The sequence below is a fragment of the Oncorhynchus mykiss genome, chromosome 32 (assembly GCF_013265735.2).
Source record: "Oncorhynchus mykiss isolate Arlee chromosome 32, USDA_OmykA_1.1, whole genome shotgun sequence".
Classification (NCBI taxonomy): domain Eukaryota; kingdom Metazoa; phylum Chordata; class Actinopteri; order Salmoniformes; family Salmonidae; genus Oncorhynchus; species Oncorhynchus mykiss.
This window is the reverse complement of record NC_050572.1, coordinates 16,994,526-17,012,494: the sequence shown is the minus strand read 5'-3', so window position 1 is coordinate 17,012,494 and position 17,969 is coordinate 16,994,526. Positions and strand designations below refer to the sequence as shown.

The 17,969-nt window shown below is 43.9% G+C and overlaps 1 protein-coding gene across 1 annotated transcript in view; it reads left to right on the top strand.

Moving 5' to 3' along the window:
• The window catches only part of LOC110488023 (VPS50 subunit of EARP/GARPII complex), a 245,974-nt gene extending 229,604 nt beyond the window's left edge, over nucleotides 1-16,370 (top strand). Inside the window, exons 26-28 of the mRNA XM_036971386.1 lie at nucleotides 6,206-6,327; nucleotides 14,010-14,199; nucleotides 14,632-16,370. Of these exons, the coding sequence (XP_036827281.1) occupies nucleotides 6,206-6,327; nucleotides 14,010-14,199; nucleotides 14,632-14,751 (432 nt within the window). The 3' untranslated portion in view covers nucleotides 14,752-16,370. The remainder of the gene's footprint in view (nucleotides 1-6,205; nucleotides 6,328-14,009; nucleotides 14,200-14,631) is intronic.
• Nucleotides 16,371-17,969: the final 1,599 nt, after the last annotated feature.

Sequence of the window (17,969 nt, the reverse complement as noted above, 5' to 3'; positions counted from 1 at the left end):
GTCAAATAGCCCTTACACAGCCTGTAGGTGTGTTGGGTCATTGTGCTGTTGAAAAATACATTATAGCCCCACTAAGGGCAAACCAGATGGCATGGCGTATCACTGCAGAATGGTGTTGTAGCCATGCTGGTTAAGTGTGCCTTAAATTCTAAATAATTCACAGACAGTGTCACTAGCAAAGCACCCCTACAGTATCACACCTACTCTGTGTCTTACAAAGACAGCGGTTGGGTCCAAAAATCGAAAATTTGGACTCATCAGACCAAAGAACAGATTTCTTCTGGTCTAATGTCTATTGCATGTGTTTCTTAGGCCCAAGCAAGTCTCTTCTTATTATTGTTGTCCTTTTAGTAATGGTTTCTTTCACAGAACAGCGCAAACTGTCTCTAACCATAATAGAAAGAGAAGTGGGAAGCCCCGGTGCACAACTGAGCAAGAGGACAAGTACATTAGTGTCTAGTTTGAGAAACAGACGCCTCAACTGGCAGCTTCATTAAATAGTGCCCACAAATCACCAGTCTCAACGTCAATAGTGAAGAGGCGACTCCAGGATGCTGGCCTTCTAGGCAGAGTTGCAAAGAAAAAGCCATATCTCAGACTGGCCAGTAAAGATAAAAGATTAATAAGGGCAAAATAACACAGATACTAAACAGAGGAACTCATATATATATATATATATATATATATATATATCACACACACACTATCTCTCACACATACACACTCTCTCACAAGTTTTAGAGCACCTACTCATTAATTTTCTTTATTTCTACTATTTTCTATAGTAAAGACATCAAAACTATGAAATAACACACATTGAATCATATAGTCACCCCCAGAAATCTAAATATATTTTATATTTGAGATTCTTCAAATAGCCACCCTTTGCCTTGATGACAGCTTTATACACTCTTGGCATTCTCTCAGCCAGCTTCATGAGGTAGTCACCTGGAATGCATTTCAATTAACAGCTGTGCCTAATTAAAGTTAATTTGTGCAATTTCTTTCCTTAATAATGCATTTGAGCCAATACGTTGTGTTGTGACAAGGTAGGGGGGTATACAGAAGACAGCCCTATTTGGTAAAAGACCAAGTCCATATTATGGCAAGAGAAATAAGCAAAGAGAAGTGTCTCGCACCCACTGTGAAATTTGGTGGAGGATCGGTTATGATCTGGGGGGTGTTTTAACAAGGCTGGAATCGGGCAGATTTGTCTTTGTGAAGGACGCATGAATCAAGCCACGTACAAGGTTGTCCTGGAAGAAAACTTGCTTCCTTCTGCTCTGACAATGTTCCCCAACTCTGTTCCCCAATATATAATTGTTTGTGTGTGTGTGTATATATATATATATATATATATATATATATATATATATATATATATATATCATATCATATCAGTGGGCAAAAAAGTATTTAGTCAGCCACCAATTGTGCAAGTTCTCCCACTTAAAAAGATGAGAAAGGCCTGTAATTTTCATCATAGGTACACTTCAACTATGACAGACAAAATGAACAAAAAATCCAGAAAATCACATTGTAGGATTTTTAATGAATTTATTTGCAAATTATGGTGGAAAATAAGTATTTGGTCAATAACAAAAGTTTATCTCAATACTTTGTTATATACAAGGGTAGCCTTCCACAAGCTTCCCACAATAAGTTGGGTGAATTTTCCCATTCCTCAGTTACACCAGCTAACTGGAAAGACCCATTTGCGACCAAGCTTTAACTTCCTGACTGATATCTTGAGATATTGCTTCAAATATCCACATAATTTTCCTGCCTCATGATGCCATCTATTTTGTGAAGTGCACCAGTCCCTCCTGCAGCAAAGCACCCCCACAACATGATGCTGCCACCCTCGTGTTTCACAGTTGGAATGGTGTTCTTCGGCTTGCAAGCCCCCCCTTTTTCCTCCAAACATAACTGGTCGTTTTGGCCAAACAATTCTATTTTTGTTTCATTAGACCAGAGGACATTTCTCCAAAAAGTACAATCTTTGCCCCCATGTGCAGTTACAAACCATAGTCTGGCTTTTTATGGCTGTTTTGGAGCAGTGGCTTCTTCCATGCTGAGCGGCCTTTCAGGTTATGTCGATATAGGACTCGTTTCATTGTGGATATAGTTTCCTCCAGCATCTTCACAAGGTCCTTTGCTGTTGTTTTGGGATTGATTTGCTCTTTTCGCACCAAAGTACGTTCATCTCTAGGAGGCAGAACACGTCTCCTTCCTGAGCGGTATGACGGCTGCGTGGTCCCATGGTGTTTATACTTGCGTACTATTGTTTGTACAGATGAACGTGGTATCTTCAGGTGTTTGGAAATTGCTCCCAATGATGAACCAGACTTGTGGAGGTCTACATTTTTTTTTCTGATGTCTTGGCTGATTTCTTTTGATTTTCCCATGATGTCAAGCAAAGAGGCACTGAGTTTGAAGGTAGGCCTTGAAATACATCTACAGTTACACCTCCAATTGACTCAAATTATGTCAATTAGCCTATCAGAAGCTTCTAAAGCCATGACATCATTTTCTGGAATTTTCCAAGCTGTTTAAAAGCACAGTCAACTTAGTGTATGTAAACTTCTGACCCGCTGTGACCCAGTGCATTATAAGTGAAATAATCTGTCTGTTAACAATTGTTGGAAAAATGACTTGTGTCATGCACAAAGTAGATATCCTAACCGACTTGCCAAAACTATAGTTTGTTAACAAGAAATTTGTGGAGTGGTTGAAAAACGAGTTTTAATGACTCCAACCTAAGTGTATCTAAACTTCAGACTTCAACTGTTGCAAGCAGTATATGGGCAGGTTGCCCGGTTGGACAGCTGTATATCTGTACCAGAGTATTTCATATTTAGTTATGTTCTCCTGGGTCCCACAGTAGAGTACACATATAGTACCTTATGGGAAGTCAGCTAGTCACCAAACGACCCACACAGCTATCTCTCTCCTTCTCCCTGTGAACATTTTAAATACACTGCAGGAAGAAAAATACCAAAATACTTTAGGAGTGTGTTTGGCGATTTATTCTGCAAGAAGGTTAGGACCAAGATGCTATGTGTCTTTTCAGATTGCCTATTGGAAATGTATTTGACGTGCGGGGAGGTCATTTTTTTAAACACATTTTTCCTGTGACTCTGGGAAGCACAACGTCCTCGACCAACTTTCCATCTCTTTCAACATGTCAAGATCTTTGTCTTAGGTTTCCTCCTCTTTTTCTCTGAGTCACTTTGAGAGGTCTTTCGATATAAATTATTTGCAAGCTAGTGTTTGAAAAATTCAAACAACGAAAAAGATTTGGGGAATTTAATGCAGATTGGGGAAGCTAAGTTTGAGGTTTGTTAAGGAAAGGTGAGCCTCTTCATCCCTTACTGTATAAATCTTCAGGCTTAAAGGGTTTCTCTCAAATGAGTATCAATTGAGTATTCATGCATTACGCTTATCCCATCATGCAATTTGCATGGAGACGCGTCCCATTGCGTGGCAGGATTAGCATGGAGCCGGAGCATATGGAGAGAAAGGGATCTAGTGTTGAGGAACAGATGGGTGTTTTACAGTGGAATTGTGATCGTGGCCCTTATTTGTGAGCCTGAAGCCAAGAAAATCCCTCAAATATGCACGAGCATGTCTGCCTGAGCAGCCATAGCTTTAAATCCTGAACCGTTCCGAGCAAACCACCTCACCGCCGCCAATTCTTGGGAGTTTTCACTCAGGCTCACCTTTCTGGATCCGTGGGTCGGCTGTCTGGAAGACGGCTCTTTGGGAGCATTATTAAGCCGCTCTAAGCCAATCTCATTTTGTTTAAGCCAAATAGTGAGACGAAATAGTCTGCCTCATTGGCTTGATTTAAATGTGTTCGCCATGTCAAGGATCGCAGTAGACCTGAGTAAAAATAAAGGTGTGTGTGACACATATTTCAACAAGATATGAGGTAGGAAAGCGTTAATATTTTTATTTCAAGAGAATAAGTGTCAGGTTCAAACGTCTGCTGGTCATCCAATATATTTCTGAGATAGCCCATACTGAACAACGTCTATGATTGACAGGTTATTGATACAGGGTTGTATTGTATAGGAGATTATGTTGTATCGTGTAGAATGTTGTGTTCATGAGTTTCTGTTGAATATTAGCGTCCAAAATTGGCTTATATTTGCATTCTATTGGCAATTGTTGCACAGGCACTGACATGGTCTCATTTACCAACCAGGTTATTTAAATGTGATGGCACAACATTTTTGTTTGAGAAGACATTTGACAATCATTCATTACTTTCAAGCTGTCAACATAATGAGGGGGAAAACGTTTTTTTAGGTTTATGACATGTCATTTTATTTATTCTTGGAAATTATGCCACTCAGATGCAATACCTTGGTGTGCACAACCTCTCTCCTGTGCTCTGCATTTTGCTGTGTTTGGTTTAGGTGCACAGCGAATCAGTCACCCAAATTGAGAAGGCATCTGGCACTGTGAAGTGAATGAGGAAAATGTTTTGAAAGATTGCTGGCCTTTTTCTGACTTCCTAGTCTGTACGTTTGACTCGACAACAAACAAGGTGTAAGAACACAGTGATGTATGTAGGTTTTGGCGTGGGGAGAACATCGGAGCGATCCATCTTTGTCTAAAAATCATCTTGTCTTTTTTTGGGGTGAAATGAAAGAAAAGAGAAAAGGGCCTGTACAGCTGAATCAACAAGTCCTGATGTCTCCGCTGCTCATGTTGGAATGGAGCGTGGCCGGCAGCCATCTTGTATGGCAAGAGTTGCTGGGACATCTGTGGGGCAGGGGGAGAATGTGAGGGCTGAAAGGTTACATGGATGTCTGCTCTGCTGTGTTAATGAGAACGCATGTCGACCAACGTTATTCACCAGCTCTGCAGTAGAATCTGTTGAACTGGCCCTTAGCTCATCCACACACAAAATACATTTCAGCCACACCCCACACCCATTGCTGACAGGTGTATAAAACCAAACACACAGCCATGTAATCTCCAAAGACAAACATTGGCAGTATAATGGACTTACTGAAGAGCTCAGTGACTTTCAACATGGCACCGTCATAGGATGCCACCTTTCCAACAAGTATGTTCAAATGTTTGCCTTCTAAAGCTGCCCTGGTCAAGTGCTGTTATTGTGAAGTGGAAACGTCTAGGAGCAACAACGGCTCAGCTGCGAAGTGGTAGGCCACACAAGCTCACAGAACGAGAGTGCTGAAGTGCGTAGTGCGTAAGAATCGTCTGTCCTCGGTTGCAACAGTCACTTCCGAGTTCCAAAACTGCCTCTGGAAACAACGTCAGCACAAGAACTGTTCGTTGGGAGCTTCATGAAATGGGTTTCCATGGCCGAGCAGCCACACATAAGCATAAGATCACCAGGCGCAATGCCAAGCGTTGGCTGGAGTGGTGTAAAGCTCGCACATTTTGGAATCTGGAGCAGTGGAAACGCGTTCTCTGGCGTGATGAATCACTCTTCAACATCTGTCAGTCTGAAGGACAAATCTGGGTTTGGCAGATGACAGGAGAACGCTACCTGCCTGAAAGCATAGTTCCAACTGTAAAGTTTGGTGGAGGAGGAATAATGGTCTGAGGCTTTTTTTCATGGTTCGTGCTAGGCCCCTTAGTTCCAGTGAAGCGAGATCTTATCACTACAGCATACAATGACATTCTAGACGATTCTGTGCTTCCAACTTTGTGGCAACAGTTTGGGGAAGGCCCTTTCCTGTTTCAACATGACAATGCCCCCGTGCACAAAGTGAGGTCCATATAGAAATGGTTTGTTGAGACCGGTGTGGAAGAACTTGATTGGCCTGCAGAGTCCTGACCTCAACCCCATCGAACACCTTTGGGATGAATTAGAACACCGACTGCGAGCCAGGCCTAATCGCCCAACATCAGTGCCCAACCTCATTAATGCTCTTGTGGCTGAATGGAGTCCCCCGCAGCAATGTTCCAACATCTAGTGGAAAACCTTCTCAGAAGAGTGGAGGCTGTTATAGCACCAAAGGGGGGACCAACTCAATATTAATTCCCAGGATTTTGGAATGAGATGTAGTGTACCTCTGCTGAAATAATTTGTAGAGCTAACATGACCCTTTGGGGATTTTGAGAAGTCTTGAAACCCCCAATAATTTATTTGTAAAATATGTATCATTGGACTAAAAACATTAATAAAAAAAACTAACCAATGTTATGTTTTTTTGTTCCTCAGGAGTTTGAAGAGTTTAACAAGAGGCTGGGTGATGTGTCCAGACACGTCCGGGTCCCTCTGCCTGTGTCTAATGTCCTGTGGGAACACTGCATCCGTCTGGCCAACAGGACGCTGGTGGAAGGGTGAATTGTTTACTTGCATATACAAAATACCTGGGCTGATTTTGTAGTTAAAAATATGAATGTTTCAGCAGATATCATTGGAGAGGTGAGTAGGCTTCACAGAGAAACAACTCCTACCTGCTTACTTTGATTTACAAAATACTTGTATTGGTTTCTATACGTTTTTCAGCAAATATATTGCATCATTCATTGATGGGCTGAGTGGTGCCTTATCATTCATTGAGGGGCTGAGTGGTGCCTTATCATTCATTGAGGGGCTGAGTGGTGCCTTATCATTCATTGAGGGGCTGAGTGGTGCCTTATCATTCATTGAGGGGCTGAGTGGTGCCTTTTCGTTCATTGAGGGGCTGAGTGGTGCCTTATCATTCATTGAGGGGCTGAGTGGTGCCTTATCATTCATTGAGGGGCTGGGTGGGTGCCTTTTTGTTCATTGAGGGGCTGAGTGGTGACTTTTCGTTCATTGAGGGGCTGAGTGGGTGCCTTTTCGTTCATTGAGGGGCTGAGTGGGTGCCTTTTCGTTCATTGAGGGGCTGAGTGGTTGCCTTATCGTTCATTGAGGGGCTGAGTGGTGCCTTTTCGTTCATTGGGGGGGCTGAGTGGTGCCTTATCATTCATTGAGGGGCTGAGTGGTGCCTTATCGTTCATTGAGGGGCTGGGTGGGTGCCTTTTCGTTCATTGAGGGGCTGAGTGGTGACTTTTCGTTCATTGAGGGGCTGAGTGGGTGCCTTTTCGTTCATTGAGGGGCTGAGTGGGTGCCTTTTCGTTCATTGAGGGGCTGAGTGGTTGCCTTATCGTTCATTGAGGGGCTGAGTGGTGCCTTTTCGTTCATTGGGGGGGCTGAGTGGTGCCTTATCATTCATTGAGGGGCTGAGTGGTGCCTTATCGTTCATTGAGGGGCTGGGTGGGTGCCTTTTCGTTCATTGAGGGGCTGAGTGGTGACTTTTCGTTCATTGAGGGGCTGAGTGGGTGCCTTTTCGTTCATTGAGGGGCTGAGTGGGTGCCTTTTCGTTCATTGAGGGGCTGAGTGGTTGCCTTATCGTTCATTGAGGGGCTGAGTGGTGCCTTTTCGTTCATTGGGGGGGCTGAGTGGTGCCTTATCATTCATTGAGGGGCTGAGTGGTGCCTTATCGTTCATTGAGGGGCTGAGTGGTGCCTTATCGTTCATTGAGGGGCTGAGTGGGTACCTTATCGTTCATTGAGGGGCTGAATGGTGCCTTTTCGTTCATTGAGGGGCTGAGTGGTGCCTTTTTGTTCATTGAGGGGCTGGGTGGGTGCCTTTTCGATCATTGAGGGGCTGAGTTGGTGCCTTATCGTTCATTGGGGGGCTGAGTGGGTGCCTTATCGTTCATTGAGGGGCTGGGTGGGTGCCTTATCGTTCATTGAGGGGCTGGGTGGGTGCCTTATCGTTCATTGAGGGGCTGGGTGGGTGCCTTTTCGTTCATTGAGGGGCTGAGTGGTTACCTTTTCATTCATTGAGGGGCTGAGTGGTGCCTTTTCGTTCATTGAGGGGCTGAGTGGTGCCTTTTCGTTCATTGAGGGGCTGAGTGGTGCCTTATCGTTCATTGAGTGGCTGAGTGGTGCCTTTTCGTTCATTGAGGGGCTGAGTGGGTGCCTTTTCGTTCATTGAGGGGCTGAGTGGGTGCCTTATCGTTCATTGATGGGCTGAGTGGTACCTTATCATTCATATTATTCCCGTAAAGTTGTCAAGTTGTCATGGCTCTCTGTATCCATATATAGTTTACGTGATAGTGTATTTTAAAAGTAAGAATTTTATTAGACTTTTTTATTTTATTGTCATTTTTTATGAGCAGCAAAAAGCTGCTGACTAGTTGTAATGCCAGCAAATATTTTATGATAACACGGCAGGAAAAAGATGTGTGAACACAAACCTACTGCTCATTCAATGATGGTTTATAGTGATAGTTCATCACTCAGGGACATGCTAATATGCACTTGTGGATTTATTGCGGGTGGATTGGAGAGGTGTGGAAATTTTTGCTGCCTCGTTCATCTTTTATTTTGACGTCTTTTGCCTTTTTGGTTGATGACCCTGTTCTCTCCTCCTGGGGTACACTCGTAAATATGAGCCCTGTTTCTGTGTCATATGCCAAATACCTCAGGTGAGTTATTAAATAAGGCAGGCTTGGAGCCCCTGTCCTCTCCTGCAGTAAGGCACGACCACGAGCTGCTTTTCTCTTCTTTACTTCCCCTCTTTTTCTTCTCGGGCGTTGAACATCCTCTTGTTGGAACATCTGCTTGTCATAAATAAACACAAAACTAAATGTTTGAGTGCCGCAAAGAAACACGCAGATTGCCTACTGGATAAGCACGGGAGACTTGAGCGTTCCTAGCTTTTCTCCAGCTTTCTCTCATTCTCCTGAGACAACTCCTCTTCAGTCCTGTCATCCCTTTCATATGGTAGCAACAAGCTAACTCTTTGTGCCTCCTTCTCCCCAACACTCCATCCCAGGACTGTTATATGTTCTGTTATAGAGACCCCACAGGGAACATGTCTGACACAAGGCTGGCCTGAGTCCCCTCTAAACACTTGACACATTCTAAATGGCTCCCATAACAACCATCTCCCTTGCAAGTCAGTCAAAGTTTTGGGGCCTGAAAGGGAATAATGCATTTTTTCCTGAAATCAGCACTTGTACCCTCTTTCTCTGTCCAATGCATTATTCATGGTGTGTGTGCATGACCATGCGTGTGTGCAAGCATGTGTGAAGTAGATGTACTGGTAGGCAGGGTTTTATACGGCCAGGTGAGACATCCTCTTTAGGCCAGAGAGACATGGCATTAATGGGGGCGATGTGGGGAAATACAAAGATGTCATAACGTCTCTGACCATCTTGTGATGAAGTGGGAAAAAGACTAGGGACAAGCACAACCTCCTATGAGAGTGTTACATAGTGGGGGACTGGTAGGGAACTGGGTAGTGTGTTTTTTGCATCCAGGTTGATTGTGCTGAGCTGGACTGTAAGGCAGCCCAATTCTGATCTTTTTGACAGTAGTTGTTTTTTTTGACCAATCACATCAGATCTTTTCACATCAGAACTTTTTCAGTGCACATCTGACTAAAGACCAATTAGTGAAAAAAAAAGATTAGAATTGGGCTGCATGTGTAAACACAGCCTACGCTTGGAAGTTTAGAGTTGAGAAGGCCAGGGCTAGGGTTAGTTAGGGTTTTAACTAAATATAGGGCTAGGGTTAGTTAGGGTTTTAAGTTCTAAATCCAGGGCTAGGGTTAGTTATGGTTTTAAGTTTTAAATCCAGGACTAGGGTTAGTTATGGTTTTAACTAAACCCAGGGCTAGGGTTAGTTATGGTTTTACAGTGCCTTGCGAAAGTATTCGGCCCCCTTGAACTTTGCGACCTTTTGCCACATTTCAGGCTTCAAACAGAAAGATATAAAACTGTATTTTTTTGTGAAGAATCAACAACAAGTGGGACACAATCATGAAGTGGAACGACATTTATTGGATATTTAAAACTTTTTTAACAAATCAAAAACTGAAAAATTGGGCGTGCAAAATTATTCAGCCCCTTTACTTTCAGTGCAGAAAACTCTCTCCAGAAATTCAGTGAGGATCTCTGAATGATCCAATGTTGACCTAAATGACTAATGATGATAAATACAATCCACCTGTGTGTAATCAAGTCTCCGTATAAATGCACCTGCACTGTGATAGTCTCAGAGGTCCGTTAAAAGCGCAGAGAGCATCATGAAGAATAAGGAACACACCAGGCAGGTCCGAGATACTGTTGTGAAGAAGTTTAAAGCCGGATTTGGATACAAAAAGATTTCCCAAGCTTTAAACATCCCAAGGAGCACTGTGCAAGCGATAATATTGAAATGGAAGAAGTATCAGACCACTGCAAATCTACCAAGACCTGGCCGTCCCTCTAAACTTTCAGCTCATACAAGGAGAAGACTGATCAGAGATGCAGCCAAGAGGCCCATGATCACTCTGGATGAACTGCAGAGATCTACAGCTGAGGTGGGAGACTCTGTCCATAGGACAACAATCAGTCGTATATTGCACAAATCTGGCCTTTATGGAAGAGTGGCAAGAAGGAAGCCATTTCTTAAAGATAGCCATAAAAAGTGTTGTTTAAAGTTTGCCACAAGCCACCTGGGGGAGACACCAAACATGTGGAAGAAGGTGCTCTGGTCAGATGAAACCAAAATTGAACTTTTTGGCAACAATGCAAAACGTTATGTTTGGCGTAAAAGCAACACAGCTCATCACCCTGAACACACCATCCCCTCTGTCAAACATGGTGGTGGCAGCATCATGGTTTGGGCCTGCTTTTCTTCAGCAGGGACAGGGAAGATGGTTAAAATTGATGGGAAGATGGATGGAGCCAAATACAGGACCATTCTGGAAGAAAACCTGATGGAGACTGCAAAAGACCTGAGACTGGGAGGGAGATTTGTCTTCCAACAAGACAATGATCCAAAACATAAAGCAAAATTTACAATGGAATGGTTCAAAAATAAACATATCCAGGTGTTAGAATGGCCAAGTCAAAGTCCAGACCTGAATCCAATCGAGAATCTGTGGAAAGAACTGAAAACTGCTGTTCACAAATGCTCTCCATCCAACCTCACTGAGCTCGAGCTGTTTTGCAAGGAGGAATGGGAAGAAATGTCAGTCTCTCGATGTGCAAAACTGATAGAGACATACCCCAAGCGACTTACAGCTGTAATCGCAGCAAAAGGTGGCGCTACAAAGTATTAACTTAAGGGGGCTGAATAATTTTGCACGCTCAATTTTTCAGTTTTTGATTTGTTAAAAAATTTTGAAATATCCAATAAATGTCGTTCCACTTCATGATTGTGTCCCACTTGTTGTTGATTCTTCACAAAAAAATACAGTTTTATATCTTTATGTTTGAAGCCTGAAATGTGGCAAAAGGTCGCAAAGTTCAAGGGGGCCGAATACTTTCGCAAGGCACTGTAAGTTCTAAATCCAGGGCTAGGGTTAGTTAGGGTTTTAACTAAACCCAGGGCTAGGTTTAGTTAGGGTTTTAAGTTCTAAATCCAGGGCTAGGGTTAGTTAGGGTTTAATGTTCTAAGGATAGGGTTAGTTAGGGTTTTAAGTTCTAAATCCAGGGCTAGGGTTAGTTAGGGTTTAATGTTGTAAGGCTAGGATTAGTTAGGGTTTACTGTTCTAATGCTAGGGTTATTTAGGGTTTACTGTTCTAAGGCTAGGGTTAGTTAGGGTTTACTGTTCTAAGGCTAGGGTTAGTTAGGGTTTACTGTTCTAAGGCTAGGGTTAGTTAGGGTTTACTGTTCTAAGGCTAGGTTTAGTTAGGGTTTACTGTTCTAAGGCTAGGGTTAGTTAGGGTTTACTGTTCTAAGGCTAGGGTTAGTTAGGGTTTAATGTTCTAAGGCTAAGGTTAGTTAGGGTTTTACGTTTTATGTCCAGGGCTAGTGTTAGTTAGGTTTTGAAAAGGAATCACAGTACAGGAAAGCCAGCCTTTTGGGAAAAGATGCCCAATGGTGTACAACTAACATGTAATTAACTGTACAGGGCTCTCTTCATTCTCTGCTTGACACATCATCATAGACATGGCCTGTGTATCAGTATTAGACCTGTGGAGTTCCTTCACACATCATCATAGACATGGCCTGTGTATCAGTATTAGACCTGTGGAGTTCCTTCACACATCATCATAGACATGGCCTGTGTATCAGTATAAGACCTGTGGAGTTCCTTCACACATCATCATAGACATGGCCTGTGTATCAGTATTAAACCTGTGGAGTTCCTTCACAAGTGTCTGCCTCTCAGCTCTGTCTTTCCCTCTCAGCTTCCCTCCCAGACTGGGTTTAGTCTCTGGGATTCCCCTCTCTGTTTATCCCCAAGTTCCTGGACTGACTGTGAGTGCATCCCAAATGGCACATTGTTCCCTTAATAGTGCACTACTTTGGGCCCTAGTCAAAAGTAGTGCAGTATAAAGGGAATAGGGTGCCATTTTGGGAGGCAGCCTGCGAGTCACGCTACTGTGTCTCGTCACCTCCCTCCCTCCACCACTATGATAGAGTGGCCAGGCTAATCTGTCTGTTTGTTTTGCTCACTCACTTTTTTGGGGGACTGACACCCTCAGAGAGGAGATGGAGTCTGACTCACTGTCTCACCCCGGGGGACTGACACCCTCAGAGGAGATGGAGTCTGACTCACTGTCTCACCCCGGGGGACTGACACCCTCAGAGAGGAGATGGAGTCTGACTCACTGTCTCACGCCGGGGGACTGACACCCTCAGAGAGGAGATGGAGTCTGACTCACTGTCTCACCCCGGGGGACTGACAACCTCAGAGAGGAGATGGAGTCTGACTCACTGTCTCACGCCGGGGGACTGACACCCTCAGAGAGGAGTCTGACTCACTGTCTCACCCCGGGGGACTGACAACCTCAGAGAGGAGATGGAGTCTGACTCACTGTCTCACCCCGGGGGACTGACAACCTCAGAGAGGAGATGGAGTCTGACTCACTGTCTCACCCCGGGGGACTGACAACCTCAGAGAGGAGATGGAGTCTGACTCACTGTCTCACGCCGGGGGACTGACACCCTCAGAGAGGAGTCTGACTCACTGTCTCACCCCGGGGGACTGACACCCTCAGAGAGGAGTCTGACTCACTGTCTCACCCCGGGGGACTGACAACCTCAGAGAGGAGATGGAGTCTGACTCACTGTCTCACCCCGGGGGACTGACAACCTCAGAGAGGAGATGGAGTCTGACTCACTGTCTCACCCCGGGGGACTGACAACCTCAGAGAGGAGATGGAGTCTGACTCACTGTCTCACGCCGGGGGACTGACACCCTCAGAGAGGAGTCTGACTCACTGTCTCACCCCGGGGGACTGACACCCTCAGAGAGGAGTCTGACTCACTGTCTCACCCCGGGGGACTGACAACCTCAGCGAGAGAGAGAGAGAGGGGAAAGAGATGGAGGGTTAATGAAGATAGGAGGGAGGCAGGAAGAGGAGGATGGGGAGAGAGAGAGAGGTATAGATGTAAGGAGAGCGAGAGAGAAATGTGAAGAGAGAGAGGACCCATAGAGAGTTAGAAGAACAGAGATAGGAAGGGGGAGAAGGATGGAGAGAGGGAAAGAAAGACGTTGAGAAAGAGAGGGAGGGAGGAAGGTAGGGAGAGAGGGAGACATGAGGAGAGGTCTCTCTGGTAGTCTCTTTCCCAGAAAGCATGTACGCCTCTGTCAAGACCAGAGCAAACATGGATGTCAGCAGCCACTGCCAGGTGGACTTGGTTCTGCTACACACACTTCCACTCTCAAATCCAGACCCCCGCACACTGCGAAGATAACGTTTGTAAGGTATATGAATATAAAAATGTTACTTGTTGACCTTTTTTTGGACTAAAACTGAGAACCCTTGAACTGTCTGTGACAAAATATGCTTTGAAGAAAACTGTCTGAGCAGAATTAAGATTGAACCATTTTGGCTTATTTGCTATCTGTCAATATCAGATTTTCTGTTTGACATTTTAGTTCTTTGTTCATGTGCCTTGGGCACTAAGAATACAAATCCCATGTTTTTAGATCGTTGCTCTGGATTCTGAACTGTCAACAAAAACTTTACGAATTCTGAACTACTATCCGACAGAAATAATACAGGAGTCATCAAAGTCAACTTCTCTCCTGTTCTGTCCTGTAGCTATGGTAACGTGAAGAAGTGCAGTAACGAAGGGCGGGCCCTGATGCAGCTGGACTTCCAGCAGTTCCTGATGAAGCTTGAGAAGCTGACGGACATGAGGCCCATCCCTGACAAGGACTTTGTGGAGACCTACATCAAAGCCTACTACCTGACTGAGAATGACATGGAGCAGTTCATCAAGAACCACAGGGTGAGGAACAGTATAATGATAATTATTCACTCAGTCTGTTCATGTGCTAATGAGATTTCTACTGGGGTAGCTCAACCTGTTTACCAGCAATGTGTAGCACAAATCTTATGATGTGCTTGTCTATGGCATCGCTGGTATCCAAAACGTGTGCAGTGAAAACTTAATAGTTAACCACAGTTAAATTAGCCAGTTTTTACAATAGGCAGACACTTTCTCCTCAGTCATGAGAAGCAAGCTGTGAGGTAAAACTAAATGCTGTCTGGGACTAAATGCTGTCTGGGACTAAATGCTGTCTGGGACTAAATGCTGTCTGGGACTAAATGCTGTCTGGGACTAAATGCTGTCTGGGACTAAATGTTGTCTGAGACTAAATGCCGTCTGAGAATAAATGCTGTCTGGCCATAATGTGTGTCCGTCTGTCTGTCCCACCAGGAGTACTCCATGAAGCAGCTGGCCAACCTGGTGAACGTGTGTCTGGGCTCTCACATCAACAAGAAGGCCCGGCAGAAACTCCTGGCGGCTATCGACGACATCGACAGACCAAAGAGATAGACAGACAGACGTGGTTATTGTATTTAAGGTGGCTCCTAAACCTGTGGCGGTTTTAGAATGCCCTAGGGTTGTGCAATCCCAGTAACTTTCCCAAAATACCGAGGGTTTTCAGAAATCATCTTTGGACGATTGCCGACATATCTTTATTAGTCCTGATTTTAGGAATCTTCCTAATGGATTTCTGGAAAACCTGGGAATTTTTAAAACGTTACTACAATTTTGCAACCCTAGAATGGTCAAAAACCCACCCGGAACAGAAAAGAAGCAATGAAACAAGAACTTCTGCTAACAAACACACTCATACAGGAATGTTACAGTTATTTGACACTTAGTCAGAACATATATGCTACTCCTGTGTATGTCCCTCATTTTGATGTCCTATATGCTTACAGTTCCACTGCGTTTTCTAGGTTTCCACGGAGATGCTCCGTTTTCCTGTTCATCGTGAATACAGTATACATGTATATGAGGAAGGAATCTTGTTTTTACGATAAATGACTTGAAATGCTGAATGATACTCCATGACGTCTGAATCGACTGGCAGACAGGTATCTTTTTCTTCTACTGTATGTCTTTAGCATAATGTAGTTCTTTCTACCTGTCTGTAATCCGCTCAGGAGCAACGCCGGCCCTGGAGAAAAACTGAATCATTTAATATTTTATTTTTGACTTGTATGACTATTAAGCGACTGAAACAGCGCTGAGTTGAGAAAACGTTCCATTGAAATCCAGGAAAAGTTCATTTTTCCTGGTATCACATGTATGCAGAAACACGGTTTGTGAAAAAGCATGGGATGTTTGATGAAATAGTTTCCTTTAGGGGTACGCCTATGGAGACATCCAGTCTCTAGTGCCCTTAAAGTATCCATTAATGAGGATGACGGCACTATGTTTGTTCTGTTGTTCCAGTAGTGTAGGGTGAACGCGCCACAGACGCTGATCTAGGGTCAGTTTTGCATTTCCACCACTAATGGTAAAGGTTAGGATTGGGGGGAGGGGAAGCTGATCCTAGAGCTGTACCTAAGGGAACCTCGGAGCTTGTTCGTCCAGGACTATAACTACCTGTGCTTTGTTACGTCCATAAATGATTTATCCTGATCTAATGTTGATTCTGAACATATTGAATAAAAAGTTATAGATGATGCACTAGGTCTAATGTGGGTTTAGATGATATCTTGCATGTCCTTCACTCGTTTCTTTCCAAGTCATATATGTAAAAGGGTTTTTATTGTCCAAACAAACAGCGTCCATCAATGTCACTGTATCTGTAAAAATATACGTTTTTGATATCGCAACGGATTCCATTATGTTTTCATGCATAACTATCCCAAAATAATGCTGTAAATGTTAATGTGTAAAATGTTGTTTTTATTTATTGTCAATTTGGATTCAGGATGATTTCTATATGATAAGTACTGGAAGTGTTCTATCATCTGTTTGCTGGCGGTACCCTGTATCTTGTTGTCAAATGTAAAAGAATATTTAAAAAGACACAATTAGACTACATATTATAAAACTCCAGTGCACTATTGTGAAAATAAATTGTTAAATGTTGGCGCTGTAGACTAAAGTAAGATGATTATACAGTAACACAATAAACACACTAACATTTAAACCCAGCCTTGCTCACTTTGTCTGACTTCTCCTTGTTCTGCAGACGGATGGATGGATGGATGGATACAGTGCTGTGAAAATAAGTATTTGCTCCCTTTCTGATGTGATCTGTTTTTGCATATTTTTGACCCTGAATGTTATCAGATCTTAAACCTAATATTAGATAAAGGAAATCTGAGTGAACAAATAAACCATAAAATATATACTTATTTTATTTATTTAATAAACCACGTTATGCAACACCCAATGCCCCTGTGTGAAAAAGTAATTGCCCCCTTACATGCAATAGCTGGTTGTGCCACCTTTAGCTGCAATGACCATTGGGCTCCTGAGTGGCGCAGCGGTCTAAAGCACTGCATCTCAGTGCTAGAGACACCCTGGTTCGAATCCAAGCTGTATCACAACCGGCTGTGATTAGGAGTCCCACAGGGCAGTGCACAATTGGCCCAGCGTCATCCAGGTTTGGCCGGTGTAGGCCGTCATTGTAAATAAGAATTTGTTCTTAACTTGCCTAGTTAAATAAAGGTTTAAAAATATATATTCAAAATGACTGTAACCTAAAGCTTCCTGTAGTTGTTGGTCAGTATCTCACATCTCTGTGCATCCATTTTTCCCCACTCTTCCATGCAGAACCGCTTTAACTCGGCGACATTTGTGGGTTTTCGAGCATGAACTGCTCATTTAAGGTCCTGCCACAACATCTCATGGGGTTTAGGTCTGGACTTTGACTGGGCCATTCCAGAACTTTACATTTGTTGCTTTTCAGCCATTCTGTTGTAGACTTCCTTGTGTGTTTTAGATCATTGTCTTGCTGCATGACACAGCTGTTCTGCAGCTCGCGGATGGATGGCCTGACATTCTGTAGAATGTCCTGATGCAGCAAAGCACCCCCAAAACGTCACAATATCATCACCATTGTTAACTGTTTGTATGAGGTTCTTGCTGTGGAATGCAGTGTTTGGTTTTTGCCAGACATAACGGGACCCATGTTGTCCAAAAAGTTGACTCAAAAGCACCTGGAAGGACCTGGATGATCGCCAAGACTCCTGGAATACGCTTCTATGGACAGACAAGTCTAAATGTTTACAACTGCATTCCACAGTAAGAACCTCACACAAACAGTCAAGCATGGTGGTAGTAGTGTGACAGTTTGTGGAGGCTTTGCTGCCTCAGGACCTGGATGACTTGCCATCATTGAAGAAGCCATGAATTCTGCACTAAATCAGAGAATTCTGGCCATCCAGCCATGAGCTGAGCTTCAAACGCCTGGCTATGTGGTGTAGCTGGCTGGCTGGTCATCTGACTAACCTGGCTCCACTTCACACACAGAGACCCTCTGGTCTGGCCCAGGCCTTCAGTGTGGGTGTTAATGCTGGACTAACACTGGCCCTGGTCTTGTCCTTCACAGTATGGGTGTTAGATCTGGACTAACACTGCCTCTTGTCTGGTCCAGGACTTCAGTATGGGTGTTAGAGCTGGACTAACACTGGCCCTGGTCTGGTCCAGGACTTCAGTATGGGTGTTAGAGCTGGACTAACACTGGCCCTGGTCTGGTCCAGGACTTCAGTATGGGTGTTAGAGCTGGACTAACACTGGCCCTGGTC